Genomic DNA, 12,306 nt, shown 5'->3' on the forward strand with positions numbered 1-12,306 from the left:
TCATCTTGATTTTAAATGAAAGAAACCCCGATTGTCTCAATTCTCTATCCTTTCCAGCCACCTAAGTACTTAGAGGGCTGTTCTTTTCTTACCTGTATTTTCTGATTACTACTTTGTCTTCCTCCCCTACTTTGCAATATATGCTTTTAATTTTAAATTTTGATCACTTTAAGGGATTCTCAGCAAATCGTATAACTTGACGGGAAGAACCTTCTTAACAGTGTAAAATTTAGAGTTAGGTACATCATGCTCTTAAATTGTTTCAACTAGAACTGTTGTTTTTTTAAATGTGACCTGCAGTTAGGACTGTCAGAAGTCCAGCAACGAGAATTATATGCTGAATGTTACAAATAGCAAACGTAAAGGGCATTCAGGAAAAAAAAATAGTTTAAAACTTTCTCATGTTCCTAAAGTCCAGATCATGAGTTTTGACTTCATTTGATGCCCAGTGCATAGTATTCAGGTGAAGTTATATCTGCCATGGAATAAGCAGACAGTCTAGGGCCTAGGCACAAAACTGTTCTTAAACTATATATTGCATAGTTCTGCAAAGGTTCTTTTAATATAGTTTACACCTTATGGGATACAAGATATTTAAAAAGAAACTCTTCTGTCTTCAAATGTTTTGGGGTCTTTTGTTTATTTAGGTACTTAATGGACCACCCCACTCTCTAATGCACTGGTTCCCACCCTGTGGCCTGGGGTCCAAAAGTGGCCCGCGAGGGCTTTCAAAGTGGCCCACGGCTCCCCTCCTGCTGGCTGCAGAAGGGAGCCACTACCTAAGGACCCAAGTGGAGTGCCTTTCTGTGGAGCTAAAAGACTGGTGCAGGCTCCTTGCTGCAGCCAAGGGGACGAGAGATCAGTGCTCCGCTCCCCCTGGCTGTAGCAGAGAGCTCGGCAAAGTGCTCCACCTGTGTCCTAGGGACTGGGGTCCCTGCTGGAGCCAGAGGGAGGGGAGCACTGATCTCCTGTCCCCCTGGCTGCAGAAGGGAGCCACTGCCTAGAGACCCAGGTGGAGAACATGGAGCTACAGGATGCATGCGGTTTCCCTGCTGCAGTCTGCGGGGGAGAGATCAGGGTGGAGGGAGGCAGCCTCCTTGCTGAACTCCTACTGTCTGACTGCAGTAGGGGGAAAAGGGGGGGAAGGGAGACCGCTAGCAGAGACTGGTGGCCCTTCAGGGCTGTAAAAATATCTGTGGCCTTTGAGCCTAAAAGGTTGGGAACCACTGCTCTAATGGATTCCAGTGTTGGGTTAATGTTACCATGTTGGTGTTAGGCCATGGAGCAAGTGCTGGCAGTCATACAAAATTGCTGGGTGTTGATTAAATCTGTTTGCAGATCACCTTCACTTATACTGAAGGACAAAATACAGATTTTTGGCTCATCTTGTTTAAAGATGAGCGATTGGTGTATTAATGATTCTCTTTATAGCTTTTGGTTTATAAATGAATGATTTTCTTGAAAGAAAAAAACAAATGAGGGACAATAATTAAAACATGACAGTATTGCTATTTCTTACATTTTGCCAAAATAATTATATTATGCAGTTTGATATATAATGTTATAGTGGTGTTTTTTTTCTCTTTAACAAATTTTCTGTTGACTTCAAGAGGGGTTTTTTTTAAGCCCACATTATAGTTGTATTTATCCTTTATGGGGAAAATTAAACATTATGTTTTGAAACTTTTTTCAGACTTGTTCGTCAGATGGCACAGGAGCAGTTCTTTTTAATGGCTACCAGGTGTTGTATGGGACATAGACCTCTACTTTTCTTCATTACGCTACTGTTTACTGTGTTAGGGGTAAGGCATTTGAAATAAACACTTTCTTTATTCTAGTACAGTTTGATGTTCCATAAGAAATTATTGATAGGATAAAAATTTCAATAAAATTAGATTACTACCATGTATAATGCATTTTAATTTACACGTTTTAAACATTTTTTTCTTTGATTGTGCTGCTGGGGATCTTATATTGCAATGTGTTATAGGATAATTCCAATTTGATATGAGTAAAAATGGTCTCTTATGCAAACTTTCCAATAAAGATTTATACTAAAAATATATATTTTTAAATGTAACTATCTTCAGTTTTTAAAAAGATTTATTCCTTAGGAGATAAATATACATAAATTATGAATAAATTTGTTTTTAAGCTTCAAATTTCAGAAGCAGTTCATCCTTCATTTGCTGTACCCCTCAGGACTTTCAAATTCAATGTATTTCTGGTTCTGTATTAAATGTTTCATTTCCTCATTTCATTTCCTGGTCTTTGCAAGTTAGTGAAATAAGCTGCTTTTCAAATATTTAGTTCAAAAATAAATTTTTAGTCATTTTAAGATTACACAACTGTTTTAAACTGAAAATCTTTAAGATTTAGAGATTATTTTTCTATAAAAATGCTATTCAGTTTAGGAAAAAATTGTCTGGGTTTAGTCGAGTTGTAAGCCAAAAAGCATTTATAAATTTCATATATGTACATACACACACACATATTTTGTGTTACAGAGTACTGCAAGAGAGAGAGCTAAGCATTCAGGAGACTACTTCACCCTGTTAAGACACCTTCTTAACTATGCTTACAACAGTAATATTAATGTGCCCAATGCTGAAGTTCTTCTTAATAATGAAATAGACTGGCTTAAAAGGATTAGGGTAAGTTGTAATATCAGGTGAATTATAAAGACTGGTCTTCAAAAACTTCATATTAAAGTCTAGTTGTAAATTTTCCAAAAGATATTAAATGTAAAGCCTTCCAACGTTTTTTTTTTAAATGTTAGGATGAAGTGAAAAGAACAGGAGAAACAGGTGTTGAAGAGACAATCTTAGAAGGCCACCTTGGAGTAACAAAAGAATTATTGGCATTCCAAACTCCTGAAAAGAAATATCATATTGGTTGTGAAAAGGGAGGTGCTAATCTTATTAAAGTAAGTTACAGTTTGTCTTGTATGTTAATTTTGAAAATCATTACTTTTGAAATCAGTAAAAAAGATTTGGAGAAACTTTTTATTTTACAGAATGGAACCACAAAAGTGCCTGATACATTTTTTGCTTATACGACAAATGGTTCTATTTAGGGATTTATTAAACTTTTCAAAGAACAGTGGACGTATCAGTCTAAGAATACTTAGCATTTATATTGCATTTTACATCTTCAGACCTCTGTTCGTTGATTTGTTACAACTTAGTGAGATAATCTGTTTTGCAGCTGGGGAAACTGAGTCAACAGATTGACAAAAGATGTACAGTGAGACAGACAGATCTAGAATACAGGGATTGTTTCCTTCCCAAATTCAGTCTATTAGCTCTTGCTAATTAATTCCTTGTTCTTTTGTGTTCAAGTTTTTAATACTGTACACAGTCATGTTGTGTCTGAATACCTGGTTAATCAAGTGTTTTCTGTGCATCAGGGTGATAGGTCTGAGCTTGGAAGTTGAAAACATGAAGCAACGTCTAGAACAGTACTTTTATAAGATGTCACTGATCCAGATTGATAAAGATTTACAATTAAATTCTAAAAAGAGAATTAACTTGAGGATAGACTATTTTGTAAAAATAAAGACTACCACTTCTATTTTTTCAGGCCCCATCTCTATTATAGAATGAAATACATTTTAGTTTACCTATATTCTTTTCAATGATTTCTCTAAGAAAGGTTCTTCTTCGAGTGCTTGCTCATGTCAATTCCAAGTAGGAGTATGGGCAGCGCATGCACAGTTCACCGGAAGGTTTTACTCTAGTAGTATCTGTAGGGTCGGCTCTATTGCCCCCTGGAGTCACTCCCTCAGAGTGCCATAAAAAGGGCCCTGCAATTCTCCGCCTCTTCAGTTTCTTCTTACTGCCTGTGATAGTCGCTGGAATATCGCTTCTCTTGCTTTGCAAGCTCCTCCAGTGAAATTTCTCTTAATACATAGTGTTAGTTCTTAGGATAAGCAGACCTAGTACCCTGCTTATCGGGGTCTTTTTTCCACACCTTGCCTTAGGGCCGAGACATGCCTGGCTTCATGCCTTGTGGGACCTGTAAGAAACCTATGCTCAGAGATGATCCACACTCAACCTGCCTCAAGTGCTTGGGAGAGATACATCTAATGGGATCGTTGCAAGATCTGAAGAGATTTCCGTCCTAAGATCCAAAAGGAAAGAAGCCAGTGACGTAAGTTTTTACTTATGGAGTCAGCTCTCTGACCCATGGAGGCAAAGTATTTTGGCGTTGGTGCAGAGTGCACCGGCATCAGTAAGGGATAAGGTACCGAGAAAGGACTCTATGCGTAGAGGTTCTCGGCACTGATATGCTTCCTCAGCACTGAGGGACTCAGGCATGTAACAAAGCATGGCACTGCTCTCGATTCCCGGTACTGCGCAAAATGCAAAAGAAGACCACCATCGGTGAGCGTCCCCTGTCCAAGTCATGCAGGCGTAAAGGCTTGAGCAAAGTGCAGTGCGCGCCAGGCCACTCCAGTGCCCTTGGGTGTGGCGCCATCAAGTCTGGGGTCCTTGGACTCCCCACCCAGGGGGAAATGCAAGAAGGAGTTGCAGCTCCCCTCCATGCCGGAGACTTTCAAGGTGGTGAAGGAACTCATCGAAGGCATGGCACTCTCACCTCCTCCCAGGAAGGACTGGGAAAAGGACCTCAGATCCAGTTCCTAGAAGAGCCACGGTGCTATCTAAGGGCAAACCTGCAATGATAGCAAGGTCGCCTTCCCTTCAGTGCTGCTTCCCAGCACCATCCAGCACCATATCACCATGGTCTCCTAGGAGCAAACAGTTCTCCGAGGTGGAGTCGTATGCCTCAAGGTAGAGCCAGCACCACTCGAACAGATGCCAGAGGTTCAAGGTGGCACACTTTCTTTCGATGCCGGATCTCCCCAATGGCAGAAGCCAGTCTAATGGCCATTCTGTACCCCTTGGGCATTCCACCAGGTGCAAGGGTCCCATTTGGGTAGGTCACTCTCACTTGTCACCGACATCAGAACCCAACCATCACATGCTGTTGGGAGTTTGCCACACAGCACCAGAGAAGGCTCTGAACCAACACTGTCCTTGACCCAGGCACTGAGGATGAGGAACTGGCACCGCATGACCCCATCGGTGGTGAAGGGCAAGGAGTAGGCATAGCTCCCATCAGAGCATCTTCCTCTTCATCACTGGACGAAGCTGTGGTGGGAGTAATGGCTGTGCCTACTGCTGACAACAGAAAGGCTTACCAGGAGCTGCTTCGCTGGGTGGCTCAGAACATAGGGCTCCAAGTGGGGGAGGCCACAGAGGGAGTGGACCCCATGGTTGACATTCTTGCCCCGTCTGGTCCCCCCAGAGTTGCTATACCACTGATAAAGACCGTTTGGGACACTATGGTGTCTTTATGGAAAACCCCTGCCTCTCTGCTTCCCACGGCAAAGAAGGTAAAGAGAAAATACTTTGTGCCCTGCAAGGATCATGAGTACGTTTATATTCACCCTCCTCCGGGGTCACTCTTAGTGGCAGAGGCCAATGAGCTTGAGAGGCAAGGTCAGCAGGACCCCCATGCCAAAGGCCAAGGACTCTAAGAAGTTTGATTTCTTTGGTAGAAAGGTTTACTTTACCAGGGAGCTCCAACTTTGCATTGCAAACCAGCAGGCTATCCTGAGCAGGTACGCATTCAGCTCCTGGGAGTCCATGACCAAATTTATGGAGTTGGTACCACCAGACTGCAAGACTGAATTCACAGCTCTGGTACAGGAGGGGTAAGACTGTGGTGAAGGCCTTACTCCAGGTGGCGCTGGACGTGGCAGATGCAGCGGCTTGGACCATGTCATCTGATGTAGGCATGAGGAGAAGCTCCTGGCTACAGGCCTCCCTCATGAGGTCCAGCTGACAACTCAAGACCTCCCTTTTGAAGGCCCAGCCCTGTTTTCTCAATAGGCTGACTCTAAGCTGCATAGCCTACAGGACTCTCGGGCTACCCTGGCACCCCCAAAGGAGGCACTTTAAACCTCAGCCTATGCCTAGATTTTACCAAGGTCAGGCTAGGAAGGACTCTAACCGAAGACGGGACAGAAATCACAGGAGGCCCTCCTCAAGTCCCGGTTCCAGACAGGCGAGACAGTCCTCCAGTCCCAAGCAAAACTTTTGAGGGTGCACCCGAGGACAGGACAACAATCATAGTCTTGGCTCCAATCCTGCTTTTATTTTAGGACCAACTATTTCATTTCTACCATTCGTGGTCCCAGATCACGTCAGACCGTTGGTTTCTACACAAGATGAAACTGGGATATTTGCTCCAATTTTCTTCCTTCTCGTCTTCCCAACCTCCACCCTTCCTGTTCCTCTTCAGGGACACCTTTCACAGGCAACTGCTACTACAAGGAGGTGCAAGCTCTCTTAAGAATGGGAGCAATGGAAGAGGTTCCTCTGGAACGAAGGGGCAAGGGATTCTATTCCTGTTACTTGTTAATCCTGAAATTCAGGTATTGGCTCAGACCCATTCTCAACCTGTGAAACCTCAACAAGTTCATGAAGAAGCTGAAATTCTGCATGGTCTCCTTGTCCGCCTCCTTATCCCCTCTCTGGATCCAGGTGATTGGTATGCCACCCTCGTCTTGAAGGAGGCATACTTGCATGTGGCCATCTTCCCGAGCCACAGGAGATTCCTCTGCTTTGTTGTCAATCAGATCAGCTATCAGTTCATGGTCCTGCCCTTTGGACTATCCATGGCCCCTCTCATATTCACCAAGTGTATGGCAGTCATCGCTGCATTCCTGAGAAAGAGGAAGGTACAAGTATATCCTTATTTCAAGGGGTGGCTGGTCAAGAGATGCATTAGGGCACAGGTGGAGGTAGATTTGAGCCTGATAAGGTCTACCTTCAACAGCTTGGGTCTTATGGTCAATGAACAGAAGTAGACTCGCACGCCCGCTCAGCATAGAGTTCATCAGGGCGTGCTAGATTCAGGTTAAACCAGGGCATTCCTCCCAGAATCTTGTTTTCTGGCCATCTGTGGCATCACAGAGGACTTAAAATGCTACCTCAACACCACAGCTTGAAACAGCCTAAAACTGCTAAGGGACAAGGCAGCATGCACATATATAGTTCAGCATGCAAAGCTATACCTTAAGCTGCTGCAAGCGTGGCTGTCCTTAGTGTACCATCCAGCTTGGGACAATATATACAGAGTAGTTTCACTTCCCCCTTCAGTGTTAAAGACCCTAGATTGGAGGCGCAATCCGTGAATGTTATGTGCAGGAGTACCTTTTTCTGCACCTCACCCTTCACTGTGTTTAGTGATGGATGCTTTGGCGATGGGCTGAGGAACTCATTTAGGTGAGCTCAGGACCCAAGGACTTTTCTCCCACACAGAACTCCTACTTCACATCAACTTGAGAGCTGAGAGCAGCATAGTATGCCTGGCCTGTCAGGCCTTCCAAGGTCACGGGGAAGGCAAGTGGGTATCGGTTCTGACAGACAGTACAACAGCGATGTTTTTATATAAACAGACAGGGTGGAACATACTCCTCTCCCCTGTGCCAGGAAGCCCTCAGACTGTGGGACTACTGCATTGCCCGATTGATATACGTGGAAGCATCCTACCTTCTCAGAGCTCCGAACGTGTTGGCCAACAGCCTCAGCAGATCCACCTGGATGTGTTGAGCAGCATCTTCCGTCAGTAGGGAGTTCCCCACATGGACTCTTTTGCCACAAGGCTCGACAGGAAGTGCTTGCAGTTCTGCTCTTTCCAGAATTACAGTCTGGGGTCCATCGCGGACGTGTTTCTTATCCCATGAACGGGTCAACTGTTCTACGCATTCTCATCTACTCTGCTCATCCACAAGTTCCTGCTGAAGATCAGGCAGGAAAGGTAAGCAGTGATTGATTGCCCCAGCTTGACTTCTTCAGAAATAGTTCACTACACTCCTCGATCTCTCAGTGGAAATCCCGATCACTCTACCTCTGCTTTGGACCTGATCACTCAGGAGCACGGCAACTTCCGACATCCCAATCTAGAGTCCCTTCAACCTCATGGCATGAAAGCTCCGTGGCTGAATTTTCTGGAGCTTAGTGTGCTCAGAATTGGTTAGAGAGGTCTTCCTTGACAGCAGAAAACCCTCCACGAGGGGCAACTTACTTACATAAGTGGAAGAGATTTTCAGTTTGGGCCACTTAGAAGGATGTCCCACCCACACTGTCATCAATTCCTACTATCCTGGACTGTCTGTTACATCTGAAACAACAGAGTCAATCGGTGTCATCAGTTAAGGTCCACTTGGCCATCTCAGCATTCCGTCCTGGGGTGGTAGGCTGCTAGGTCTTTGCTAACCCCTTAGTTGGATGTTTTCTGAAGGGCCTGGACAGATTGTACCCTTATACATGTCAGCCAGTTCCCCAATGGGACTTTAACCTTGTACTGTCAAGACTGACTGGACTTCCATTTGAGCCCCTGGCAACTTGCTCACTCCTCTATCTTTCCTGGAAGTTGGCCTTCCTGGTGGCCATAACTTCGGCTGGAAGGGTATCTGAGCTCAGGGCGCTCACATCGGAACTTCCCTATACAACTTTCTTCAAGGATAGGATTCAACTTCATTTTCACCCAGCTTTCTTTCCAAAGGTGGTTTCCTAGTTCCATGTGAATCAGAATATATTCCAGGATACGTTCTGGTTTTCTACCCGAAACCACAAGCTAACAGTCGGGAGTGTAGACTGCATTCACTGGATGTCAGGCATGCCTTGGCCTTTTATATTGAAAGGACTAAATCATTCAGGAAAACAACTCCACTCTTTGTAGCAGTAGCAGATAGAATGAGGAACTTCCTGTTTCTTCTCAAAAGATTTCTTCATGGATCGTTTCAGGTATCAGGGCTTTTACTACTTGGCGCATGTGCCTGACCAATGTTATTGGCCCATTCCACAAGAGCACAAGCATCCTCTGCAGCATACCTGGCGCAAGTACCGATATGGGACATTTGTAGATTGGCAACGTGATTGTCTATTCACACCTTTGCTGCTCATTGCACTATTATCCAGCACCCCAGAGATGATGCCACTTTCGGCAGAACGGTGCTTCAATCTGTGGGGATTTGAACACTGACCCCTTCTCCTATGGTCTAGCTTGAGAGTCACCTACTTGGAATTGATACAAGCAAACGCTAAAAAGAAAAATGTATTAACTTTCTTTAAGTGTTCTTCTTGGTGTTTCTCATGTCCATTCCAAGACCCGTCCGCTTACCCCTCTCTCAGAATCAACCAGTAAGAGGGAACTGAAGAGGCAGAGAGTCGGCAGGGTCCTTTATAAGGCACCAGGAGGGTGCCATTCCAGGAGTCACTAGAGCTGACCCTATGGATGGCACTAGGGGAAAACCTGGTGAACTGTGTACAGTGCGCACGCACCTACTTGGAATGGACATGAGCAACACATCTCAAAGAACAACAGTTTAGAAGGTTAGTAACAGTTTTTTGTAATGCTTTCCAGTCTGCTGAAAAATACTTCAGTTTTTTATAGTAACAGGTAACTTCTTTTCTGTTTTTCAGGAACTGATTGATGACTTCATCTTTCCAGCTTCCAATGTTTATTTACAATACATGAGAAATGGAGAACTGCCCGCTGAGCAAGCGATACCAGTCTGTAGTTCACCAGCTACCATTAATGCTGGTTTTGAGTTGCTAGTTGCACTAGCAGTGGGATGTGTCCGAAACCTCAAACAGATAGTAGACACCTTGACTGAAATGTATTACATAGGTACAGCAATAACTAGTATGTATTATTTTTAATCATCTATTTTCTAATTATTTAATCTGTGTATTGTAATGTAGATAAGTGTTTTCTCCCATTTATACTAACTTGTGCTGTCAGCTGATTTTAATGCTAATTGCACTCCCCAAAAATTAAAATAACATCATTAAGTTTGTAAAGTCAATCACTCCAAAGTTAGGAAATGCCAGAGTTAAGATTACTTTGGCCCCCCATGGTATGTATGCATTATGGTAGTCTTTAATAACTTGATCATGTCCCAGTCTCCTTGCCCAGACTGTCCCATTTCCTTTCCCACCCCACATACCTCTTGACTCCCAGTTAAGGCATGGAGCCTAGGGAGGGAGACTTTTTCCTTCACTCATTGGCTACTTATCCCAGTCTCTTTCCTAAGCCCCAGTTCTTCCATTACACTCCAGCTCCTCATCAGATGTCTCTCTCCTCACCTGTTTCTACTCTTTTTAGTCCATCTTCTTGACTAGGCAGCTGCTCAACCCCCAGCCTCCATTCTTAGTCTCTGCCTCAGCCTCCTTGTCTCAGTCTACCTCCACCCACACATGCCCCCAGAGGTCTGTTCTTGTTTCTTTTGCATTTGAATCTGGCAGTTTCCTCCTCCATGCTGCCTGAGCCCAGCAGAAAGATCAGTGAGGGTATGTCTGCACTCCAGTGTAAGCCCAATGTAAAATATATTGTACTTTAACCCTACGTTAAGAATTTTTGACCCAAGCTCAAATCTAGGGCTCTGATGTCCACACTGCAGTGCACTGACCCAAGTCAGTGTAACTCTATTCCAGAGAGTCCCAGCCACCCTCCTCTTGGCCCCCTACCCAAATGTGGCTGCTAGCCGTAGGACCATGGTGCACTGTGGGAAAACTTTACTGCCCATCCTGCACATTACCAGCGAGCAGCTTGCTTTGCAAAAGGCTTGATTTGTTCTCTCTGCATTGCAAACCCAGGTGGCTCTCTGATAGTGTGCTTGCAGATCAATAAACAACAGAATGGGTAAATGCTGACCTGAGCTTCTGCCATTTGCAAAGACTTCCATTTTCAATAGAGTGGATTACAGATTGTTGGGCTAGAGGACTAAAGAAGTTGTCCCACAGAATTGTGGGATACTTCCGGACGACTCTCGGGACGTGAATCAAGTGGAGTTGCATCTACACTGCAAAGCAATAGGGCGTGGACTCTGGGTCCCAGCTTGGCTCACGTTTGGACCCTGCAGTGTCCTGGATCTGAGCCCTGGGTTAGTACAATTGCAGAATAGATGCAAGGGAGGTGTGTCTTGAACCTGGGCTCAAGCAAGGGCTTATGTTGCAGTGTAGACGTACTCTGAGAGCACAAGAGACAGTCTTACTTCTCTCAGATCCAGTGCTCAGACCCAGCAGAGTCTAGCAGTCCAGCACAGCAATTGCAGGGAAAGTCCTGAAGAGCCTTGGGTTGGAGCATGCCCAGTGCAGATGGACTTTTCAAGGAATTTAGTTGCTAAAGTCTAATGAGCATATGCAAACTGCAATTTTTCAAAGGCTTGTAAGTTCACCAAATTTGGATGGATTTTCATAGGAATGGCAAAGGCAAGGGAGCCTAGGTATCTCATATATACAATGGATAACCAGCCTAAGAACAATTATAGGTCACTTTCAAATCAGAGTTGCTTGCATTACAGTGTTGCTGGGACATCACTAAGTTGACCTGTTGGTCAGTGATTTTAATTTATTTGGTGACAGTAATATACTAGTTAAGAATCTTTGGTGTGGATGAAAGGAATAGTTTTTCGAGGGCTGGTTCCTATGTGTATTCCATGCATGCCCATGCCCTTCATGCACTTGAGACCGGAGACTTCTAGTAAGTACTGTTTGTTGGTCCAGGCCTCTGCACAGTTGCTCCCCTCGTGCTCTGTATTGAGAATATAAGGGGAAGTGTGGACCAACAGCTCTGCAGTTTCTTCCTTTCACCTCATGTCCTAAGTCAGAATCCTGTGTCCAAAGCTATCTTCTCATCTTTCAAAACCTGTATATAATTATATAGTTTTAGTATGAGTAGTGTTTTAGCATTTTAATATTTTAATAGTCTTGTTAGCTTAGTTTAGTGTCTCCCTATCTCTGGGATCCCCTTTCTGTGGAGGAGGACTATGCAGGCATTTAAGAACGGTCTCTCCTGCTCCTTCTCTGTCATTGATGAACACCAGCACTACCTCCTGAAGGACATCTCCACACTGAAGGAAGAAACCACCTCAAGGAGAAGAGGATACTGCGTATCCTATCCACAAGCCAGAGCATTTACCCACTGGTACCAATAGCATTGCTGATGGAACCAGAACTTACTTTCTAGTTGGCTGTCAGATGTTCTAAACAAGCCATTGCTTCCACATAGGGAGACTAGTCTGAACAGAGACTCTAGGAGATCTTGGACCCATCCTCCACTTAGCTATGACTACCTAGGAGACCGGTGGTACCCAGAATCTTGGGGTCCTGCCCAATCGATTGACCCTTCATACTGGCCATATTGGTGCCCATGGGATCCCTACATTAGACACTCTGGATCTGTACACAGCTGGCTCTGTCGATGTGCTAGGGGGAAGAAATCAAACCA

The 12,306-nt window shown here is 44.4% G+C and overlaps 1 protein-coding gene across 1 annotated transcript in view; it reads left to right on the forward strand.

The window, feature by feature from the left end:
- Positions 1-12,306, forward strand: part of USP9X (ubiquitin specific peptidase 9 X-linked) — a 255,793-nt gene that overhangs the window by 186,777 nt on the left and 56,710 nt on the right. The window contains exons 27-30 of the mRNA XM_067545137.1: positions 1,694-1,802; positions 2,508-2,654; positions 2,780-2,926; positions 9,498-9,720. Coding sequence (XP_067401238.1) covers positions 1,694-1,802; positions 2,508-2,654; positions 2,780-2,926; positions 9,498-9,720 — 626 coding nt within the window. The remainder of the gene's footprint in view (positions 1-1,693; positions 1,803-2,507; positions 2,655-2,779; positions 2,927-9,497; positions 9,721-12,306) is intronic.

The sequence above is a fragment of the Emydura macquarii genome, unplaced genomic scaffold (genome assembly GCF_026122565.2).
Source record: "Emydura macquarii macquarii isolate MOO-44397 ecotype Brisbane River unplaced genomic scaffold, CSIRO-AGI_Emac_v2 contig_1043, whole genome shotgun sequence".
Taxonomy (NCBI): Eukaryota; Metazoa; Chordata; order Testudines; family Chelidae; genus Emydura; species Emydura macquarii.